Source organism: Phaseolus vulgaris, chromosome 1 (genome assembly GCF_000499845.2).
Source record: "Phaseolus vulgaris cultivar G19833 chromosome 1, P. vulgaris v2.0, whole genome shotgun sequence".
In the NCBI taxonomy this organism is placed as follows: domain Eukaryota; kingdom Viridiplantae; phylum Streptophyta; class Magnoliopsida; order Fabales; family Fabaceae; genus Phaseolus; species Phaseolus vulgaris.
Window position 1 is genome coordinate 49,447,193 of NC_023759.2, and position 18,980 is coordinate 49,466,172.

Sequence of the window (18,980 nt, forward strand, 5' to 3'; positions counted from 1 at the left end):
ATCCCAGGGACTAGGGGGTTGGCAACGATGAGAAGGGTATGTCTACAGCAAGAGAGAATTTTGTCTTTACACACCCTCAATATATATTCAAACATATTTTATTATGAAAATCTGTTTCAAGAAGAAACTAAAGCGAGTTCAACCAACAAAATTTTAGTTATACATATTTTTTCAGCAGTCTTTTATTTCAATACATTCTATTTAGTGACAGTCATAATCAGGGCACTTGAAAGACTTTCTAAATTGAAAAAACGGGATTCAATAGAAGTTTGAATCAGTTATTTCTCTTAAAAGAAAGCATTAAACCAACAATGAGATGTACTTAAATAACGTTATTGACAACAGAATTTGGCAATGTGTTGTTTTTGTGAAATTTCCTACATAAATCTAAACTCATTGCACAACACAGGGTTGAGGAATGTACAATTGTGAATGGTAGGATCTAAGCATCATCTGCATCACTTCCACCAACATGTGGCTCATGACTGATCCAATAATTGCTTCCATCCGGACCTGAAACTTTGTACCTGCTCAATAATAGAGATTATCTAAACCACTGCATAAACACTAAAAGAGGACTTCACTTTCATTATATTATCATCAATGTTTTCTCACAACATTTCTACTAACCGTTCAAGGACGGATTTTCCTTCCTTGTACTTCTGGCTTTTTTCATAGGCAGTTTCCTGAAAAACATCATTTGAGTAACTAAGAACTACATAAACACAGGCAAAATACCATGATGTTTGAAGCAGTGGTTCATAATCTTACATATTGCCAACCCACGATCGATCCACAACCCACACAGAAAATGTCGGCCACGGTATGTAACCCAGTCATCATCTGTCTGTCCTCCATTTCGCCAATAGAAACATTCACACTGACAGAGAATAAAAGTTTAAACTGTATCTAAGAAAAGAACCAACTGCAATATTATAATGTGACTACTTTAAAGGTCCAAGAGCCAAGTGGTCATGAATAACTTAACTGTTATGGTTGCCAGTTTTCTTACACATGCTACACACAATAACCGAACAGTTCACAAAACTGATTGCAGTAATGCAATGTTTTTGTCACGCAGTTGTGATTCACATACAATTGTATGATTTCCAATTTGATTAACATATGTTAAATGTACACAAGAGAATTTACCAGTGGACAGTGATGTATATCTTCAAACAAGTTCTTGGACATACAAAATATCAATATTCTCTCTACTGATGGATGATTGTCTTGATACAACAAGCGAATGTTTATTTTTGTTTCGAAGTATTACACAGTGATAAGATGCCCAAAGCAAGGATAACTTACACCTTATTGAAGAGATAAGCTTTCCCATGTCTGCAGTGGAATGTCTGAATATAACAAAGGAAAAAATGATAGTCATATAATTTGTTCTTATGAAAAAAAACTCAATTCAGAATTGGGGTCCTAGCAATAAAATCACACAAAAAAAATGAAAATATCAAATTTCGGAGAAACTAAACTCTAGCAGCATTTGAAAGGTAGCACTTCATATGACATCTATTAGGTGCCTAGATAAGTGGCACTTATGAACTGACAGAAACAGAGTTATATCTGATATCACTTATAAATGCAGGTAACAAAACTTGAAGATGCATCTATGCAAATGGAACCAAAGTCTGCCTAAACATAACTAAATACACTAGAGGTAACAGGTTGCAACATTTGAAGATGTGAAAGCCGATTGAGGTCTCCCTTGTTCTAGTCAGTAAACAGGAAACTTGAGTGAACACAACCTATACCTGATTATTAAAATGCTACACAAGTTACTCAATGCAATCAGTTTTCTCCAACAATCATAAATACAGTGCAAATTCTAATGGAGAAGAAGAGCAATGTTACAAGTAGGAATACTCTTTGAAAAGTGGCAAGGAGGCCTAAAACTCTATCACATTTATTGGCAACAAAATTTCAAAGAAATCGGATTCAAAATGGCTTTCTACAGTTTCCCTGTGAAATAACCATGTCTCGTCTCAGCAGAAGGTAAAATATCTAAAGGCATTCATCATTTCTCCATACAAAGAGATCCAGAAATTTATCTGCTTTCTTCTCCACCATTTTCATAAAAAAAAAATCAGAAAAAACACAGCAAGTATCAATGTATTATGGTTCAGAAGTAGATAAGAGAGAAACACCACACCTCTCTAGTCACTTCGGTTCATTTACTACAAAAAATTATAAACACACAAATCATAATCAAGATCCCCATGGCTTCAGGGGGGCATAAGTTGCTAAATAAACAGTCTAAAACCACCAAAAGCATGGCATAAGAAGAAATAACCATTTCAAAGATTGTTATAGGAGGAGCGCTTTAAGAAAACAATAGGGTAAAAAGAACAAAAATCTACATATCCTTTAACAAAGAGTAACAAGATCCTCATCTCCACCCAAGACACCTAACTACACGTGTACACATGATTAATTTTATCTCATAAGCAGTTAAGAGTAATTGAATACAACTATCGATTGTGCTTGTGACTAAAGGTTTAAAATGTTGTAAAAATGGCTATGGTTTATCAGAATCACGAAGTTATTAAAATGTCTGGTGGTGGTTAACTTGAGGGGTGGATTATTATTTAACAAACCGACTCTGGTTAAGTCAAAAATGAAATTTGGCAAAGCAATAGCCAATGAAGGAAACAGAAAAACATCACACAGCATGAAGATCCATTTGATTTTTGAACAGATGAATGAAGAAGGGGATTGAAAATGTTATACCCAGAAAAGCTATAGAGGAGAGAAAAGAGGGGAATGGATAAAGATGGAACCTTTGAGTAGATGTCATCGTAAAGAGCAAGATGGGTATGACAGTGTTTGCAGCTATAGATCTTCCCTTCCAGATTCACCACAAACAATCTCCCCATTAGTCTGCACAGTAAAGACAATTGAGATAAAGGAGAAAAAGGAACAAGAAGAAGAGGAGAATAATGGTTGAAGATTATTTACCTGTGTTGTGACAATTGCTACAATATAGATTGCAAAAGATAAAATAATATTATGGCCTCAAAAGTGAGATACTAATGTGTATTTGTATTTATTATGTTTTTTTAAAGTTTGTATTTTCATATTTTGTGAAAGGCCACAAGGCATAAGGTTGCTCATTTGTTGGTTGCTATATTTTATTTTATTTTCAACCGTTTATGAATAATATAAAATGGTTGATTCACTCTCATAGTGATTATCAATTTGATAGAATATTCTCTATTTATATTTTTTATTTTTATTTTTATTATTATATTTATATTTATATTTATATTTATATTTCAAAAAAATAAATAATAAATAATAAAAAGGGATAACAATTAAATCAAATATCAAGAAGAAGAGATAAAAATTATACTTGTTAAGAGAAATAAAAATATGAAAAGAATATATATATTTCAGGTCGATAAACGTTTAATCAACTATTTCGTTTCACGTTTAATAAACTATTTCATATTTTAAAAAATTTAAAGTTAATAACTAATTTTTTAGGAGATGATAGTATATTAATATTAAAAATAAAAAAAATAGTTTTACTAATTATAATAATGATAAATATTTAAAAAATAAAAAAATAACTGAAATATCTAAAATAATACAATAAAAAAATAACTATAATGAAAAATATTTTTATATATAAGTATAAGATAAATATTAAATTTAGAAATTGAAAGAGGTTAGGTATGTTAATATTTCCAAAAGGCGTTACACCATTTACATTTAAATTGAAATTGAAATTGGTCCGTTGAAAGTGGTTAGGTGGTCATTCAAGTTTTATTTTTAAAATGTTTGGACTGGTTTGGATTTAGAAAATTAAATGTGATTGAAATGTATATTTAATTTTTTTTAATTAAAACTGTCGTAATGAAATGTGAGTTATGATGGATAAAATTAAGATTAGGTTTTAACTAAAGGGTTTAATTATTAAATAATGCCATTATGAAAAATTTATACTGTGAATTAATGAAAAATGACAATAAGTATGAACTAATTTAGAAATGTGAGTTTTTTCCCACTTTTTTACAAGATAACAAAATACCTTTTAATTGTAAAATTCAGTACAAAAGGATACCAAGTATATATTTCAATAGTTAAATTTATAACTAAAATAATTAACTATCAAAATTAAACTTATAAATAAATAAAAGTTAACAATTTTTATTATTATCAAAGTTAAACTTAAATAAATAAAAGTTGATATTTTAAAATAATGTAAAATCTTCTTTATCTCTGGATTATGGAAAGTGATTACGTGATTGACTAAATATACTCAATTGAAGATTCCTATTTTCGTGTAAACTAAGTTATAGTTGGATATCTCACAATAACAATGCTAATACTTTTTCTGTTGGTACCTTGTACCTATTAGATGAATAATTTTAAGCAATAAATCATAAGAAACATCCCCTTTTTTAAAAAACAATCAGGTAGGTCTTAATTATTCATTTCTAATTTAGTGTGAATAGCTTAAAAAAATGTATTTTTTTATAAAAAGCTTTCGTGTTAAATATTATTAAGCTACTTGACATCTCACCTAGGCTAACACATCAAGTAACAACAATCCTTTGTCATCACATGAAGAAAAAAAATATTATTAAAAAAAATACAAAAAATATGGGAGACGAGATCAAAACTCATATGTTAACAAAAACGATGCATAGGTAGACTATACCTATTAATAAAAAATCCTAAGAACAGACTAGATGGAAACCTATTATACCAATGAGAGGATTCTCTTATGAATAAATCTTAAATTAGCCAACTTTTCAGCACATGCATTCCATTCATGAAAAATATGAGTAACTCTAAACTTGATTTTTCCACAATAATTAAGACAAATATTTCATCGATTACGAAGCTTCCAAGGAACATTTGTCCTACCAATAAACACAATACAAACAAAGACAGAGTCACATTCCAACCGGACATTAGTAAAACCCAACTTTTTTAATTTTGTAATTTTGATGACTAATGTAATTTTGAAAATCATTCAAAAACATACAACAGATACAAACATACATAAAATACGTCCATTATAGGTAACAGTTTTCATATTTTAGGTGTAAAAAATAAATATTAGAGGATAATGGAAAATTTTCATATATAGTAAAGTTATGTTATATATATAGGTCACTTGTTGAAGGTAGCAATAAAACTGATAGGGCCTTTTCCTGTTACAGCAGCTTGAATGGCAAAGATGAGGAAGACGAGCATGGCCAACCGGGAATGCTTGATCTCTGCAAGTTGAAGTCTGGCTTTTTCATCAGGGTCGACGGCCAAACCCAGAGGATCAAAGAACTTGCCTCCTGGGTACAACCTTTTCTCTGGGTCAAGTTCTGCATTTCTTTGAAACTCTATGTATCCTATCACTATCACCTCGATCCATATCAGTGTGCTCAATGAAAATGGAAGTGGAAGTCCCAAGTAAGATGATCCTTCCACCAGCTCTACCTAGTAAACAATTACACACTCTTCACGTAACTCAATCATTTTTACACAACATTTTTAATATACCTAATAACGACCAAGAACAATTTCATAACAGATCCATACATCTAAAATATTTATCAGTCTTTTTATCGTTGCGTGTTGATATTATTCTCACAAAATCAATGCAAGTTTATTTTAACTAAATGTCTGGGACTTGTGTGTCGTTTTGTTCGTTTAAGGATGAGAACCTACAAAAAAAACATTATTATACATACGACAAATCAAGTAATCATGTGAAGCTTTATTTTCATCCTTCACGGCCACAAGGGTCTTCGTCCTTCAGCTATATAATCTCATTACACAAATTTTATAGAAAACATTATAATATAAAAATAAACAACAAAAGAGTGAGGGAAATAAAATAATTAATAATGAAAAGAAATAAGAAAGATAATGTCATGAAAAATATATTTTCTTTATTAAAGAATTTTATTTTGTACATTATAAAATCAACAATTTTAACCTACGATATCATTTTTATTGAAAAAACATTAGTTATTACTATATTAATTTTGTTGAATGAGAGTGTAATTTGCTTTAACAATTTTAGTGTATTAAATAAATTTTGTAAAATATTATAATGATTTGTTGAAAATATCTGGTCGCACTATAGTGTCAGTGGATAACAATAAGACACGTCCAAGGTATGTTAGTACGGTATTACGCGGTCACTGACAAGGGGCCATGCTACGTTGTCTGAAACTCATACACCACAATACAACAAAACAGAAACACCATCATCCCACAAAATAAAATAAAAGAATCAACATCTCCATGCAAATTCTATGGTCTTGTCAAAAAAGTTCAGCATCCAAGTTTCCACACGCAGATATCCTACCACTATGTCGTTAACCAAAGGAGAATCAAACAAATCAAAATGTAAAATCAAGCAAAAGAGTAATCAAAGTTCGCAAACACCAAGTGTTTGATAACTTTGGCTGTTAAAAAATGACGCCAAGTTTCTAAAAAATGGCGAAATCCAAAACAGAAAGCAAAAGGGTATTGAAAAGCATAATCAGTTCAAGGAAAGAGACACTAAAACGGTACCTTTCCGGCGTCTTGCCATGCGACTCCGGTGAGAGCCTCAACGGCCAAAGCACCGAGTGCACCCAGCATTGCCCACCTTCCGTGAATGACTTCGCACTCGCGGAACCTCTGAATCCCGAAAACCTCCGTGTAGGGCTGAAACGGCGTCGGTTTGACCTCTGCGACCTCCACCCTTGTTCCTATCACGTCGCCAGCGAGGTTCTTCGCGAGGTTCTGGTCCAGCGAGTCCAGGTCGAACTGCAGGTACTCCGCGGGCCTTGCAAATCCGAACGGGTCGAACCCGCGGTCGCCGATCATGCTTCCGTCGAGCCACTCCGGCGGATCCGCCTTCGGGAACCACACCAGCCGATCGCCGGAGACGGGTTTCACTTTCACTTCCTTTTTCTTTGGCGGCGGCGGCGTCTTCTTGGTGCCGAAGTTGAAGAGCGCGTGGAATCTTCCGGTGTTTAAGGTTGTCGGGGTGTAGAGCTGGGTGCCGAAGAGGTATGATGTGGTGGCGGCGATGGCGGCCATGTCGGAGTTTGGAAGAGTAGTGAGGTATGAAGGTGTTGTTTATGGGTGGAAAAAGTGTGGGAAAGGGATGTTTATAAATGAATATGGTTAAGTAAGGTTTTTCAGTGTGGGGTAAGTTTTGTGATGATGCAGTGAGGAGTTAGTGTGTGAGCATAAAATGTGGCTTATCTCTCAGCCTTATCTGCATGGGTGTTCTTGGATGGTTGGTTGATTGCTGCTTCACATTTATTTTGTGGTCCTAATGGAAAAACACCATTTTTTTACATTCACATCTTGTTGGTTTCTCTTGATTTTTTTTATGTCTGGCAATTATTCCTTATTTTCTACTTGCCAAATAAAAAAACTAATACTTGGTTTAGTATGATCCGTACGTGAAATAATCTGAAATCATCATGTATCTATGATCGCAACCAAATTTTTACCTATAGTTTGTGTATGTCATGTGTAGAACATCGTACAATGAGTTTTTGTGATGTGAATTTTCAGTACTTTAGCTTTTGCACTATTCTTAGATGTTATTATGAATACTGTGTTCAAAACACATTCCCAAACATGCACATAGTAGTGGAGTGTGAAGACCCTCTAATAAGTTCTCATTTGTGACTGCAAAATTCATATAGTGAAACATCATGTTGCTCTGGCCAGAGAAAGTTGGGTGCTTATAATAATATTATCAACATTACTTGCATACTCATAATTTAAACTCGAGATTAATGCTTAAATAATTTTCCCAGGGCTATCGAATTAAGTAATTGAATATTAACCCAAATGGTACACTGCTTACGCTATAAGATTCGGTGTATCTAGCTTATGCTTATGCAGGAAATATCAACCACGTTGTTTTAACACGCAGAGTAACAAAAAGTAACAATAAGAAATGGAATAATATGCTATAAATTTGTATGTTACATATAGAATCATGACTGTTTATATACGTAAAGAAGCAAAATAAGCAGTTGTACAGTAAACAAAAAACGTAACAAAAGAATACAATAAACAGAAATGAACACTATAAATCCCAGCTCGGAACAAATGGTTTGAAAAATAGTAAGAGATAAAGCTTTGTTATACACATCAGCAAGTTGTAAAGAACAAGAATGCTGTGTGGAGAAATAGCTTCAAATTGTTGGCTTGCTTCTCGTTTCTTTTGGATTATGGTGATGAATAAGCCGCAATGATTTTTTTCTTAAAAAACACATCAGAGTGTGAAAGAGAAAAATGTATATAAAATATATTTAACGTGAATTCCTAGGTGATATTGGATGTATCAGTAAAGGCTTCCGACAAAGACAAAAGGATGTACAAGGATTTGCCTCTCAAAGACCGGATCAATGTGTCTATAAACTTAGGATACAAGTTATATCTATGGCCAACTTCATAAATTTTGGTATAACTAGAGACTTTTATGTTAAGAAACACTTTTTAACGGTGATCAAATTCTTATACAAAGAACGAAAAATAAACATGTCACGCCTAAAAATCTCACACCTATAAAGAAACTAACACCTATCATATAAATATAAACATAAACTATCACCTAACATATAAATATATATCTCAGTTCAACTGTGATTAACGAAAATTCGATGCATAAGCGTTCATTTTTAGTCTGTTGCGTCTATTTTTTATCCATTCTAAATCCTTGTTTTCTTGTACTGAGAACATAAGTAAAAGTTGTCAAAACAAACTTCAAACAAAAGTATATCAAAGTTTAAAACCTAATAAAATCGCCTCAAAAATCCCAAATACCGATCAGAATTATGTAGTTGTATCATGTAAGTTGCATTGCATTCATGTTAATGTTGCATATGCATAATGCATTTGCTATAGTCTGTTGTCTATATGGGTGGTTCTTTTGTGGGTACTCTTTTCTTCCCACCCATGTTGACGTAACAAGGTAACACAAGCAAAGCTTAATGGACTCTGAACTCAGATTTTTGGACAAAATCTGATCACTCTTGGTCCATGAAGCCCAAATATCAGAATTTAAAATGAAGCCCATGAAGTTGAGAATCTATATGCACTAGTGCATGCCCCCCACCACCAAGGGCAAAATCACAAATATTTTCAAGTTGGTCTTTAAAGTTTTGCACGCTATCAAATTAAATCTAAAACATCATCATATTTATATTAAAAGAATCCCCAATTAATATCTGATAATTATATTTCATGCTTACGACAATTTTAAGTGATGACCAAAACCAAATATTGATTTAATAATGAGAGATGAATTTTATAATAACAAGCATAAATTATCAGTGCAATATTATTTTACTTCTTTAATAGACTAATTATTTAACCACGTTCACGCATTTAACTTTAAGGAACCAACAACATTTTACTGTAAAATTTAACTATAGAAGGTAACATGGCAAAAGGAAGAGTGACGCTTAAACAGAAAAGTAAATGTTATGTTTTACTCACACACAAACATGAGGTAAAAAGCCTTTACCTCAGCTTAACTCACTCTCACTCTAACATGTGTCATGCATTCTTATAGGTTCATAACTCAGCAAAATACACATGCATGAACAGTGATTACTATTGTTTCAGAATTCACATGTAGAGATCTTGATTGATGAACAGAAAACTGTGGTGAGTGATGTTTATGTTATAAAATATTTGAGAGTGATGATTGTACACGTGTTGGGTGTCGGAGAGTGTCACTGGAAAGTGAAGAATGTTGATGGGCAGAAAGGTTGCAAGGGCCATGCCTAAGTGGAGTAGATGGGGCCATAATCTGTGCATTAAGAAAAAAAGTCAAAACAGGAATTAGAAATGAATACCTCCCACAATGGCTACACATTCAACACTATCATTTTGCAGCTGTGTTTGTTTGCTGCTAATCATGATTTCACCTACAATTTTTCCTCCACATTAATCATTCCCAATGTCACTTCCAAACTGTTACTAATACTCCCAGGTTACTCTTTCTTGCTGTTCATCGTTTTCGGCTACATCATCTACAATAATGCTTACTTCACACTCAACTAATTAATCCCAAAAATTGCCATCATCATCCATCACAAATAATTAAACCTCCCATCTACTTCACAACCATATTCTGTGTTCTTTTTATTTATCATTACTTTGCTGGGTATCATTCTTAATCTTTTATAAATTATATTTATACCAAGAATTTATATAAATATTTCTGATTAACAAAAACAAATGTTAATATTTTTTTTGCCTGTTATGTACGGGGTTTCGAAACTCATAAGTTTCTGGTTTTGACCGATTCATATATTTAAAATGCATTATGACAAGAAGATTAGCGAATTTAAACAATATGAAAATATTAAATAACATGTTTTTAAACATGATTCAAACCTTAATATCACCAAATAATAATAATAATGTATCTATCTATCATAAATATATAAATAGTCATAACTTTTAAAAAAAATTTACATCATTGTGTATTAATTTCATTGTGTACTAAATGCTTACTTGAGATTTTGTTCTTCTGACCGAACATGCAAAGAAAATGAGAACTTAATTAGAACTTAAGGTGAATGAATGAGAACAGAAAAAGATAGAGTGAAATAGTTAATCAGGAGAAAGAAAAGAAGCGAGTAGAGAGAAACAAAATAACATATACAAGTTCTATGAATTCTCTTTCATACGAAAACATGTTGCATTCTCTCTTTTTCTGTATTTGTATCCTGATATTACTGTTTATGAAGATGGAAAAGAGGGTATTTGAGTGCATGGTAGTCATTTGTTTCAAGTGATTTGATGAGAAGAGCGTGAGAAGTTAAATTATAGAATTCACAAAAATTTTAAAAATTCCATTTTTTCTCCTTTTTATTTAAATCTAAAATTTACCAGGTGGATTTCATTTATTGACTAATCGAAGTAACAAAACTGAAAATATTAAAATAATATTGTTAACACCCCAACATAAATAAAAAAATAGCAGACAGTAAAAATAAAGTGTCAATATTATAAAAAAAAATAGTATTATACTATGTTATTTATCTATTCTCAGTCTTTTTTTATTACACGAGCGTAACTGAATTGCAATTAATATGCGAAATTAACTCAAATCAAATTACATTTTAGTAAATTAGGTTAAATTATTGGGTTTAATTATACTTTTTAATATGTTCAAATAGATTTGGATTAAGTGGCAAGTTTATAATTTGAAACATTAGCTCAACCAACTATATAATAAAAATATTAACTGTCTATTAATTTTTTGTTTTACTATTATAAGTGTTGTTGTCGTGCTATAAAAAAAAATATTTTTAGATAGTTTTTGTTAAGATCAGCGATAATTTTTTTAATCATTCGATTTTGATAATCAACATAAATCCCTAATTAAATTTAATTAATGATTTATTGAGTTATTGAATAAAATAAATAAATTTATTTATATCAGGAGATCTAGTCACTTTCATATTCGGTTATGACTAACCGACATATTCAAAAGTATTAAGATCAAAAGAAGATTACATGTCTAAACCGTACGACAAAATTAGATAATACATATTTAATCATGATTCAAATGTTAGTCTATCTCAATAGTTATGGACTCATTATAAGCATATAAATACTTATAATGTTCAAGAAAAATATACGTCATTGTTATGTATTTATTGCTTACACCGAACATTAAATACTTACTTGAGGATTGAAGCATTTTCTGCCAGTATTGTCTCGTGGGAGAACAAAATTGAAAAATTAACTAAAATAGATGAATAAAGGAAATTAATTTGATAAAGTCAAAAAAAATAGATGGAAGAAATATATCGATCTATGAAAGAATAAATTTTTCTATGGGAAGGATTTCTCTAAATTCCTTAACAACAATTATTAAAATAAATTTGTAGCGAAAATTTGAGAAGTAGAAGAGTGAAAGTGAGCTCTTTGAAAACGTACGTAAATTGGAGTAGCATTTGGATGGGCTTAATGTTTTGTTAGAATAGGATTGATTATTGAGAATTGGTTTGAAAAGAAGAAAAGGAAAAGTAGAAATGGAGAGGACATGACAGTGGCATTACAGAGATATGATAGTGAGAGATGTGAATGGCATATTAGGATACCATAAAACTACAACTATTACTACTTTTTCATTTTAGTCTCTGTTCCCCCATTTATCTTTGCAACTCAGAACATCATCACTGCTAAACTGTAACCACGTACTTTAAGTCTTTTCAACTTTTAATCACTTTCTTTCTAAATTCATAACCAACTTTATTATTCGTTTAGCCTTCTCAATATTCAAGAATCATTAGAGACCAACAATTTTTCAATTCTTCCAATGTTCTATTAACACTAAATTACCCCGCAATTAATGTGAATCAGCTAATCTAATTATCACTGGTTTAACCAGAAAGTCTTCCAATAACTATTGGTCTTTATTTAAGATTACAAAAGCTAATATTTTTCGAAGATGTAGATGTTTTTGGTTCCTCTGTTTATTGTTCTGTTTTAGCTTTACGCAAACTCAATTTCTTTGCTTTCAAGGCTAAACTACTTTGCAATCGTTGTTCTGTTTTAGCTTTCAAGTCTAAAGTTTAAATAATACAAAAAAACAAAAAAACATATTTAATTCAAAATAATATATCAAATTCATAATAAAAATTAAATTAACACTTCATAAAATAAATCTAAAATAGAGATGGATGGTCCAAGATAAATGAGAAATACAAAAGTGTAAAGTAGCTGAAAAGTTTACAAATCACTTCATGTCCCTGTATGATTTTTTGGCACTGCTAATAGTAGTACTTCAGGTACGAATTCCTCTACCAAGAGAAGTGTTAACCTGGCATTGTTGAATGGTGCCTGAAATGAAACAATACATATTTTTTTTTATCTGAAAAAATAAAAAAATATATAAAAAAAAAGGTTACAATTACACCATAAGGAAAAGAGTAACAAGAAAGAATAGAAAGAAAAGGTAAAAAAAAAGTAATGGATATTTAGTGACAGTAACACGTGGCATGGCAGTAGCAAAATGCTTGGGTAATTGCAGGCATGTGAAGATGGTATACGGAGATTATACGTAGATTATTATTATTCCTGAAACATATATAAGAAGTGGCACCACAATAATTCAATATAAAGATTGAAAAGAAAACTAGGGTACACGTGCGAGGACTGACACGTACTATAGCCATTCGTGGGAAAGTGGACACGTGACCATGTTTGCTCACCAGGGACAATCTTTGTTTTCACTATGTGACATCCTTGTCTCGTCGTATTTTTTAATTTTTTTAAAAAAATTGTGAATTCTATAATCTTACCTCATTAAAATGAGGTAAATTCCAGCTTTGTAATTAAATCGATCTGTGTAAAGAATGAAATCCCTTAAACTTTGACATTCATTACCCATTAAAACTTAAATATATAAGAACAAATTACAATAATACACTAATTTCTGATCAATTCAAACATTAACATTTGAAAAATGAGACTTGAAACAATTAGAAAATTACATATACATCAATAATTATACGTTCAGTTACATATATTAATTAATTCTTTTGTCTATAAAGATTTGAGGATGAAGATGACATAAAAAAATATGAATAATAGATAGAATTACGAAAGATATCATATCCTAAAATTAGAAGGAAATATGAGTTGGATTAAATGGGAAATGAAAGTAGAACTCAAATTTACTTGACTTGGTATTATTACTTTTTTTTTATTTTGACTCAAATTCACATATTTAGTTAGATTCAATTAAGTTAGATAATATCAAATAGACAAAAGTATGAAAAAAAATTTTAAAAAAAATTATGATTAAATTTATTATAACCTCGATATTATATGAATATAAAGAAAGAAAATCGCAATTATTTTTTCTGATATTATAAAATTTATACTCTTTTTAATTTGTAAATAAACTATCTCTTTTTTATTTAATAAAATAATACTCTATCTTTTTAGTTTTAAAATAAATACTAACTGTTCCATGTTTTTAATAAATCATATTCATCTTGTTTTTTTTAACAAACTAAACTCCTTTTTTATTATTTTATTCAAAAATTAAAATATTTATTAAAAAACAAATAAGTAGATTATGAATATTAAAAATAAATTTTAGAATATAAAATTTAAAAAAATATATAGAAAAAATTAATGATTTAACTAAATTAAATTTATTTTCATCTTTATTAAAATGTCTTATAGTTTCACAAGTAAAATTAGTCTTTGACTTTGTGGAGAGAAAAAAAAATACAATATATTATAGTTTAAAAATAAATATTCATTTTTCTTTTTTGATATTAATAAAACAATAATAAAAAGAACAAATTCAGGTCTTACACCAAATAACTTAATGTTTTTGACAAGTTTCTCAATAAGCCCTCATAGAAGATAAAAATAAGAAGAAGAAAAATGAAATGTTATTTTGCATACAGTAAAATTAGTTTATGAAAAAAATTAAATAAGAGAATATGACTTTGAAATTGAAAGAGAAAAAGGAAGATAGGAAGAAAGAAATATTTGGATTAGTTAGGAAGAAATTCTTTTAACTTCTATTTGTCACCTTCTGCCACTAAGTTCACCATCCTTATTTCCAGCCCAAAAGTCAAAGCATGTGTAATTTTACTGTATTTATTTATCGCCAATAATTAATATTCTCATCCTTGAACTTAAAACGTTTAAAATTACATTACCCCACGCACATCAATGCATACCTTCAATAAACAACTAATTAAATTCAACCTTAGATATAAAATAAGTTTTATTATCACTTTTCAATTTATTTCTCATTTATATTGAAGCACAAAACACGTCTTCATAACAGAAAAACATCTTCATAACAGAAAAACATGTTAAAATACCCTTAAAACAATTAATTAATTATATATATATATAAATAAGTATAAAGGATGAGAAATCATTATTAGTGGATTACAAAAGAACTACTCTAGAAAATGTTAAAGTAACAAGTGTTGGTTTTTGATCATGATGGGGTTATTTTTTTTCTCTTTTTACTAGAATGAGGTCGGTTTAAAAAAATTACAAATTTAGGCAAGTCGTGTCAATTCGACACTACTTTATATGCACAAATCTTTCCAATTAGGCACGACTTTTACCTTGTCATATTAAAGTTGTGCCAACTTGGCACGACTTCTGCCCTGTCATATTGAAGTCGTGCCAACTTGGCACGACTTCCTGCCCTGTCATACTGAAGTCGTGCCAAGTTGGCACGACTTCTACCACGTCATAATTTGTTTAGAAGGTAGAAGTCGTGCCAAGTTGACACGACTTCAGTATAACAAGGTAGAAGTCGTGCCTAATTGAAACGATTTGTGCATATGAAGTCGTGCCGAATTGGCACAACTTATCTAAATTTATCTAAATTTGTAATTTTTTTAAAGGGATTCCATTTTGGTAAAAAAAAAATAAAAAATAACCCCATGCTTTAAAAACCCAATAAATGAACTTCTTAATTTCATTACTTTTCCCTTTCATCATTGAAATTGTTTTAATTATCGTGTCATGTCATGTATTAGTTTTAGAAATTGTATTGTAATGTGTTATGGGCTATCTGTTTAAAGTAACATTTGAATTTATTTAATATTATATTTGGATTATTCAAAGTTTTTGAAATTTAAAAAGAAGTTTCACAGTTAGTTGTATAAACCTTTTCAACTAATAGTTTTTTTATTGATTTGTTTTAAGTAAAATATAAATAACCAATACAAATATATAAATATTACTAGATAACAAAATAAAACTATTATCCGCATAAATATAAAAGATGATACAGATATTATAATACCTTGTTGAAACTTTAGGAATCGTCATTTTATTACAGATATTTAAACTGAGAAAGTAATTAATCTGTCTCAAAACCACTAACGTACCTACTACTACATTCTATATTCCCTATTCTTCAACCATGCAATATGCTAAGAATGTTCTTCCTCCATAAACTAAATTAAAATAACCCTAAGATGCTTCAAAAAGTAATTTGTTACAAAAGAAAACGTGAACAAATGTGTTTTCATTAAAGTGTGTGGGGTATCACCTTTTTTTCTAAAATCAATAAAGTTTTAAGAAATTAAAAAAAAATGTTCTGTTTTTTAAATATAAATTATCCATATGATGAACCGTATTGTAGGAAGTGTCTTGAAGATTATTATTATGATTAATTAATTAATGGGATAAAGAAGAGTATAATGATGTGCATTATGGCAATCATAGGAGGTGATGTGTGTTGATAATGTGTTGGTTGAACCACATGTTCCCTTTGTAACAAAAAAAGACAAAGGCATGGACCCTTGTAAAGGGACATCGATCAACCCATATGCCCACTCGACAAACCCATTATCCCCAATAACCTTTTTTAGTTTTTAAATATTTTCAGAACATGCTAAGCTCTACAATTCTTTACTATTTCATTTGTTATATGGACAAAATTAATTTCATCAATCTTTATATATTAAATCAGATTTTCAAGAATTAATTATTTTCTCACAATCTATTCATCTTTTATTGTTGTTAGGCATATTGATGATACGTTATCTTTGAGTGGTCAATTGTATATTATATATATTTTTTATTTGTGTTTTTAAGATTTTTATTGTATATTAGTATGTAATTTTTTTTTATTTTATATACGGATTTTTCTATATATAATGATTATTTAATTATTGAGTTAAATTCGTATGTAAATATTTATATATAACGTCAATTTACATACGGATTTATATCCGTATGTAATAATCAGTATGTAAATGAATAATTTTTTGTATTGCCTATTCATATATTATAATAGTTTTTATATATGTTTATGATATTATAATCACTGGTTTCTCTTTGTTCGAAGTAAATAAACTTATACTCATGTTTTACTTTGAAAGATTTAAGTTATCTTCATCATTTTTTGGGAATACAAGTTTCATGTACTTCAAATGGTAGTATGCATCTCTCTCAAGTTCATATACGGGATCTTCTACACAAATACAACATGTTGCATTCAAAACCTCAACCCACGCCTATGATCTCCTCCTCTCATCTTCAACAATATTCTTTTGAACCTCTTACGATCCTACACACCATAGGTTTGTTGTAGGTGTTCTTCAATACATTTTATTCATTAGACTTGAGCTCTTCTACTCGATGAACAAGGTCTGTCAGTTTATACATGACCCTTAGGTGCATCACTAACAAATTGTTGAACAAATTGTGAGATATATGGTCGAAACCATAACATTCTTCTTTGAACAAATTCATCCTCATCTATCAAAAGGAGAGTTGATATTATAAGTCAACAACAAATTATTGTGTTTACTAGATTTTAACATTGTGACATGTGTTTCTCGTAAAACAAATTCTCATAATAAAAAATAACTATAATCTAAGACTATTTTACTATTTTAAATATAAGATTATAAATATAAATGAAAATTACAATGATTCAATACTAATAATATTTTTGCAAATTAGTAAAAAACAGTGTAAACATGAGGTGAGGAGGGAGGGGTAAGTAAAATTTTATGAAAAAAAACAACTTTCTACTTTTGGAGAGTTATTAAAAACTAATATAAATGATTTATAATCGTGTAAAATTTGTTAGATTCGATTATTTTTTATGCAAATTATTTTCTTTTTTAATTAATATAAAAAATAATTATTTATAGTTATAATTAATTACATGCTAAATTGGCATTTGAATCAAACTTCATTTGATTTATTATTGCTTAAAATAGTCAATTATGGTCAAATATATTTAATTATAAGTCAAAACATACGTCTTTAAATAGTCCATTATGTTTAACTAGTAACTAGATTCTGAAACCCATTGTAATTTTTTTTAAAGTATTTAAAGTTTGTCAAATACGTATAAAAAAATATAACTTGCATAAATAAAAAATAAAATTCAAATTAATACATGACTTACAATCGTTCACACTTCAAAACAAAATAATATCTCGTAATTATTTTAAATTACAGCAGAAAAACAAAATTTATAAAAATCTTGATTAATACTGAATAATCTATAATTAGATAAAAAAATAATACTTATATAAAATTAGGAAGTGTTCAAATATAAGTGGATCGACGCTTTAGCATTTTCTATACATAAAAGATTAACTACTCTAACTGGAATTTTGTCTTCTCAATAAAATTGTAAAATACTTTTACAAACTTAAATCTTACGGACCAATTTTATTACTTTCATCTGCATAAATTGTGGTGATTAAATTATAGAAAACAATTTTTAACTTATTTGTAAATTTTTTTGACCATTTTTTCATATTGAAATCACCAAATATGTTTACTTATTTTCTCTATTTAAGTTATGTAGTTAATATTTATCGTTAATGTCAATTAAAACAGCTTCATAATTAATTTCCTAAAATAAAAGCATGCTCAATTACTTATTATTTAATTATTTTTCTATTTAGAACAAATATTTTATATTATTAATGCTAATTGTGTTCTAACTGCTTAATTCAAATTTTCAGGTTTTGTTACTCGTGTGTGCTTTTATTATATTTAATATGCATTTAAGTTAACTGTATATTATCATGAATAAATACTATGATAGTACATTACAAGTAATTATAATTCCATCAGTTTAATTATTAAAATTACCAAATCTGTTTACTTATTTTCTCTACTTACGTGTTAGGCAATAATTCATAACAAATTAATTTCTAAACATAAAAAAATGCTTACATTCATTATAATATTAATTAAAGTAAAATTGTAAATTAATTGCCAAATACAACCGCAATAATCGGTTATATTGATTATTTTCATTTTATCATTTTAATTATGTGTGTCTTTAGAAAAAATTTATCACACATTGATGATAATGATCGTTGTTTCACGTAAAGATATAAAATATATAATTAAAATGATATTTAAATATTTTATTATTTAAAAATAAGTTTATATAATTTTTATTTTTATTTATGTTTTATTTTAATGACCACCATTTATTTTGAGAA

General features: G+C 29.1%; 2 protein-coding genes across 3 annotated transcripts; both read right to left on the reverse strand.

Moving 5' to 3' along the window:
* Nucleotides 1-257: 257 nt before the first annotated feature.
* On the reverse strand, nt 258-3,107 carry LOC137815068 (protein yippee-like). Of its 2 annotated transcripts, XM_068618098.1 has the most exons (6): nt 2,971-3,107; nt 2,793-2,892; nt 1,312-1,355; nt 772-880; nt 631-686; nt 258-527 (listed from the first exon to the last, which is right to left on the reverse strand). In XM_068618098.1, exons 2-6 carry the CDS (start codon nt 2,886-2,888, stop codon nt 443-445), a joined length of 390 nt encoding a protein of 129 aa, XP_068474199.1. In that variant the 5' UTR covers nt 2,889-2,892; nt 2,971-3,107; the 3' UTR covers nt 258-442. The 2 variants fall into 2 exon arrangements, with proteins under 2 accessions (XP_068474199.1, XP_068474200.1); XM_068618099.1 differs by lacking the exons at nt 631-686; nt 2,971-3,107 and having other exon boundaries at nt 258-556; nt 739-880; nt 2,793-2,964.
* A 1,827-nt stretch (nt 3,108-4,934) lies between these two features.
* LOC137815066 (chlorophyll a-b binding protein CP29.3, chloroplastic) lies at nt 4,935-7,222 on the reverse strand. The gene is made up of 2 exons (XM_068618097.1): nt 6,544-7,222; nt 4,935-5,457 (listed from the first exon to the last, which is right to left on the reverse strand). The coding sequence occupies exons 1-2, from the start codon at nt 7,054-7,056 to the stop codon at nt 5,137-5,139; spliced, it is 834 nt and encodes a 277-aa protein (XP_068474198.1). The 5' UTR covers nt 7,057-7,222; the 3' UTR covers nt 4,935-5,136.
* Between the last annotated feature and the right edge of the window lie 11,758 nt (nt 7,223-18,980).

What these genes read in the sequence shown, in the direction of transcription:
- LOC137815068 (XM_068618098.1), bottom strand. Translation starts at nt 2,888, where the DNA reads ATGGGGAGATTGTTTGTGGTGAATCTGGAAGGGAAGATCTATAGCTGC. An exon ending in GCTTATCTCTTCAATAAGGT is followed by an intron (nt 881 to 1,311) that starts GTAAGTTATCCT and finishes ATTCTCTGTCAG; the next exon opens with TGTGAATGTTTCTATTGGCG. An exon ending in GGAAAATCCGTCCTTGAACG is followed by an intron (nt 528 to 630) that starts GTTAGTAGAAAT and finishes ATTATTGAGCAG; the next exon opens with GTACAAAGTTTCAGGTCCGG.
- LOC137815066 (XM_068618097.1), bottom strand. Translation starts at nt 7,056, where the DNA reads ATGGCCGCCATCGCCGCCACCACATCATACCTCTTCGGCACCCAGCTC. An exon ending in CATGGCAAGACGCCGGAAAG is followed by an intron (nt 5,458 to 6,543) that starts GTACCGTTTTAG and finishes ATTGTTTACTAG; the next exon opens with GTAGAGCTGGTGGAAGGATC.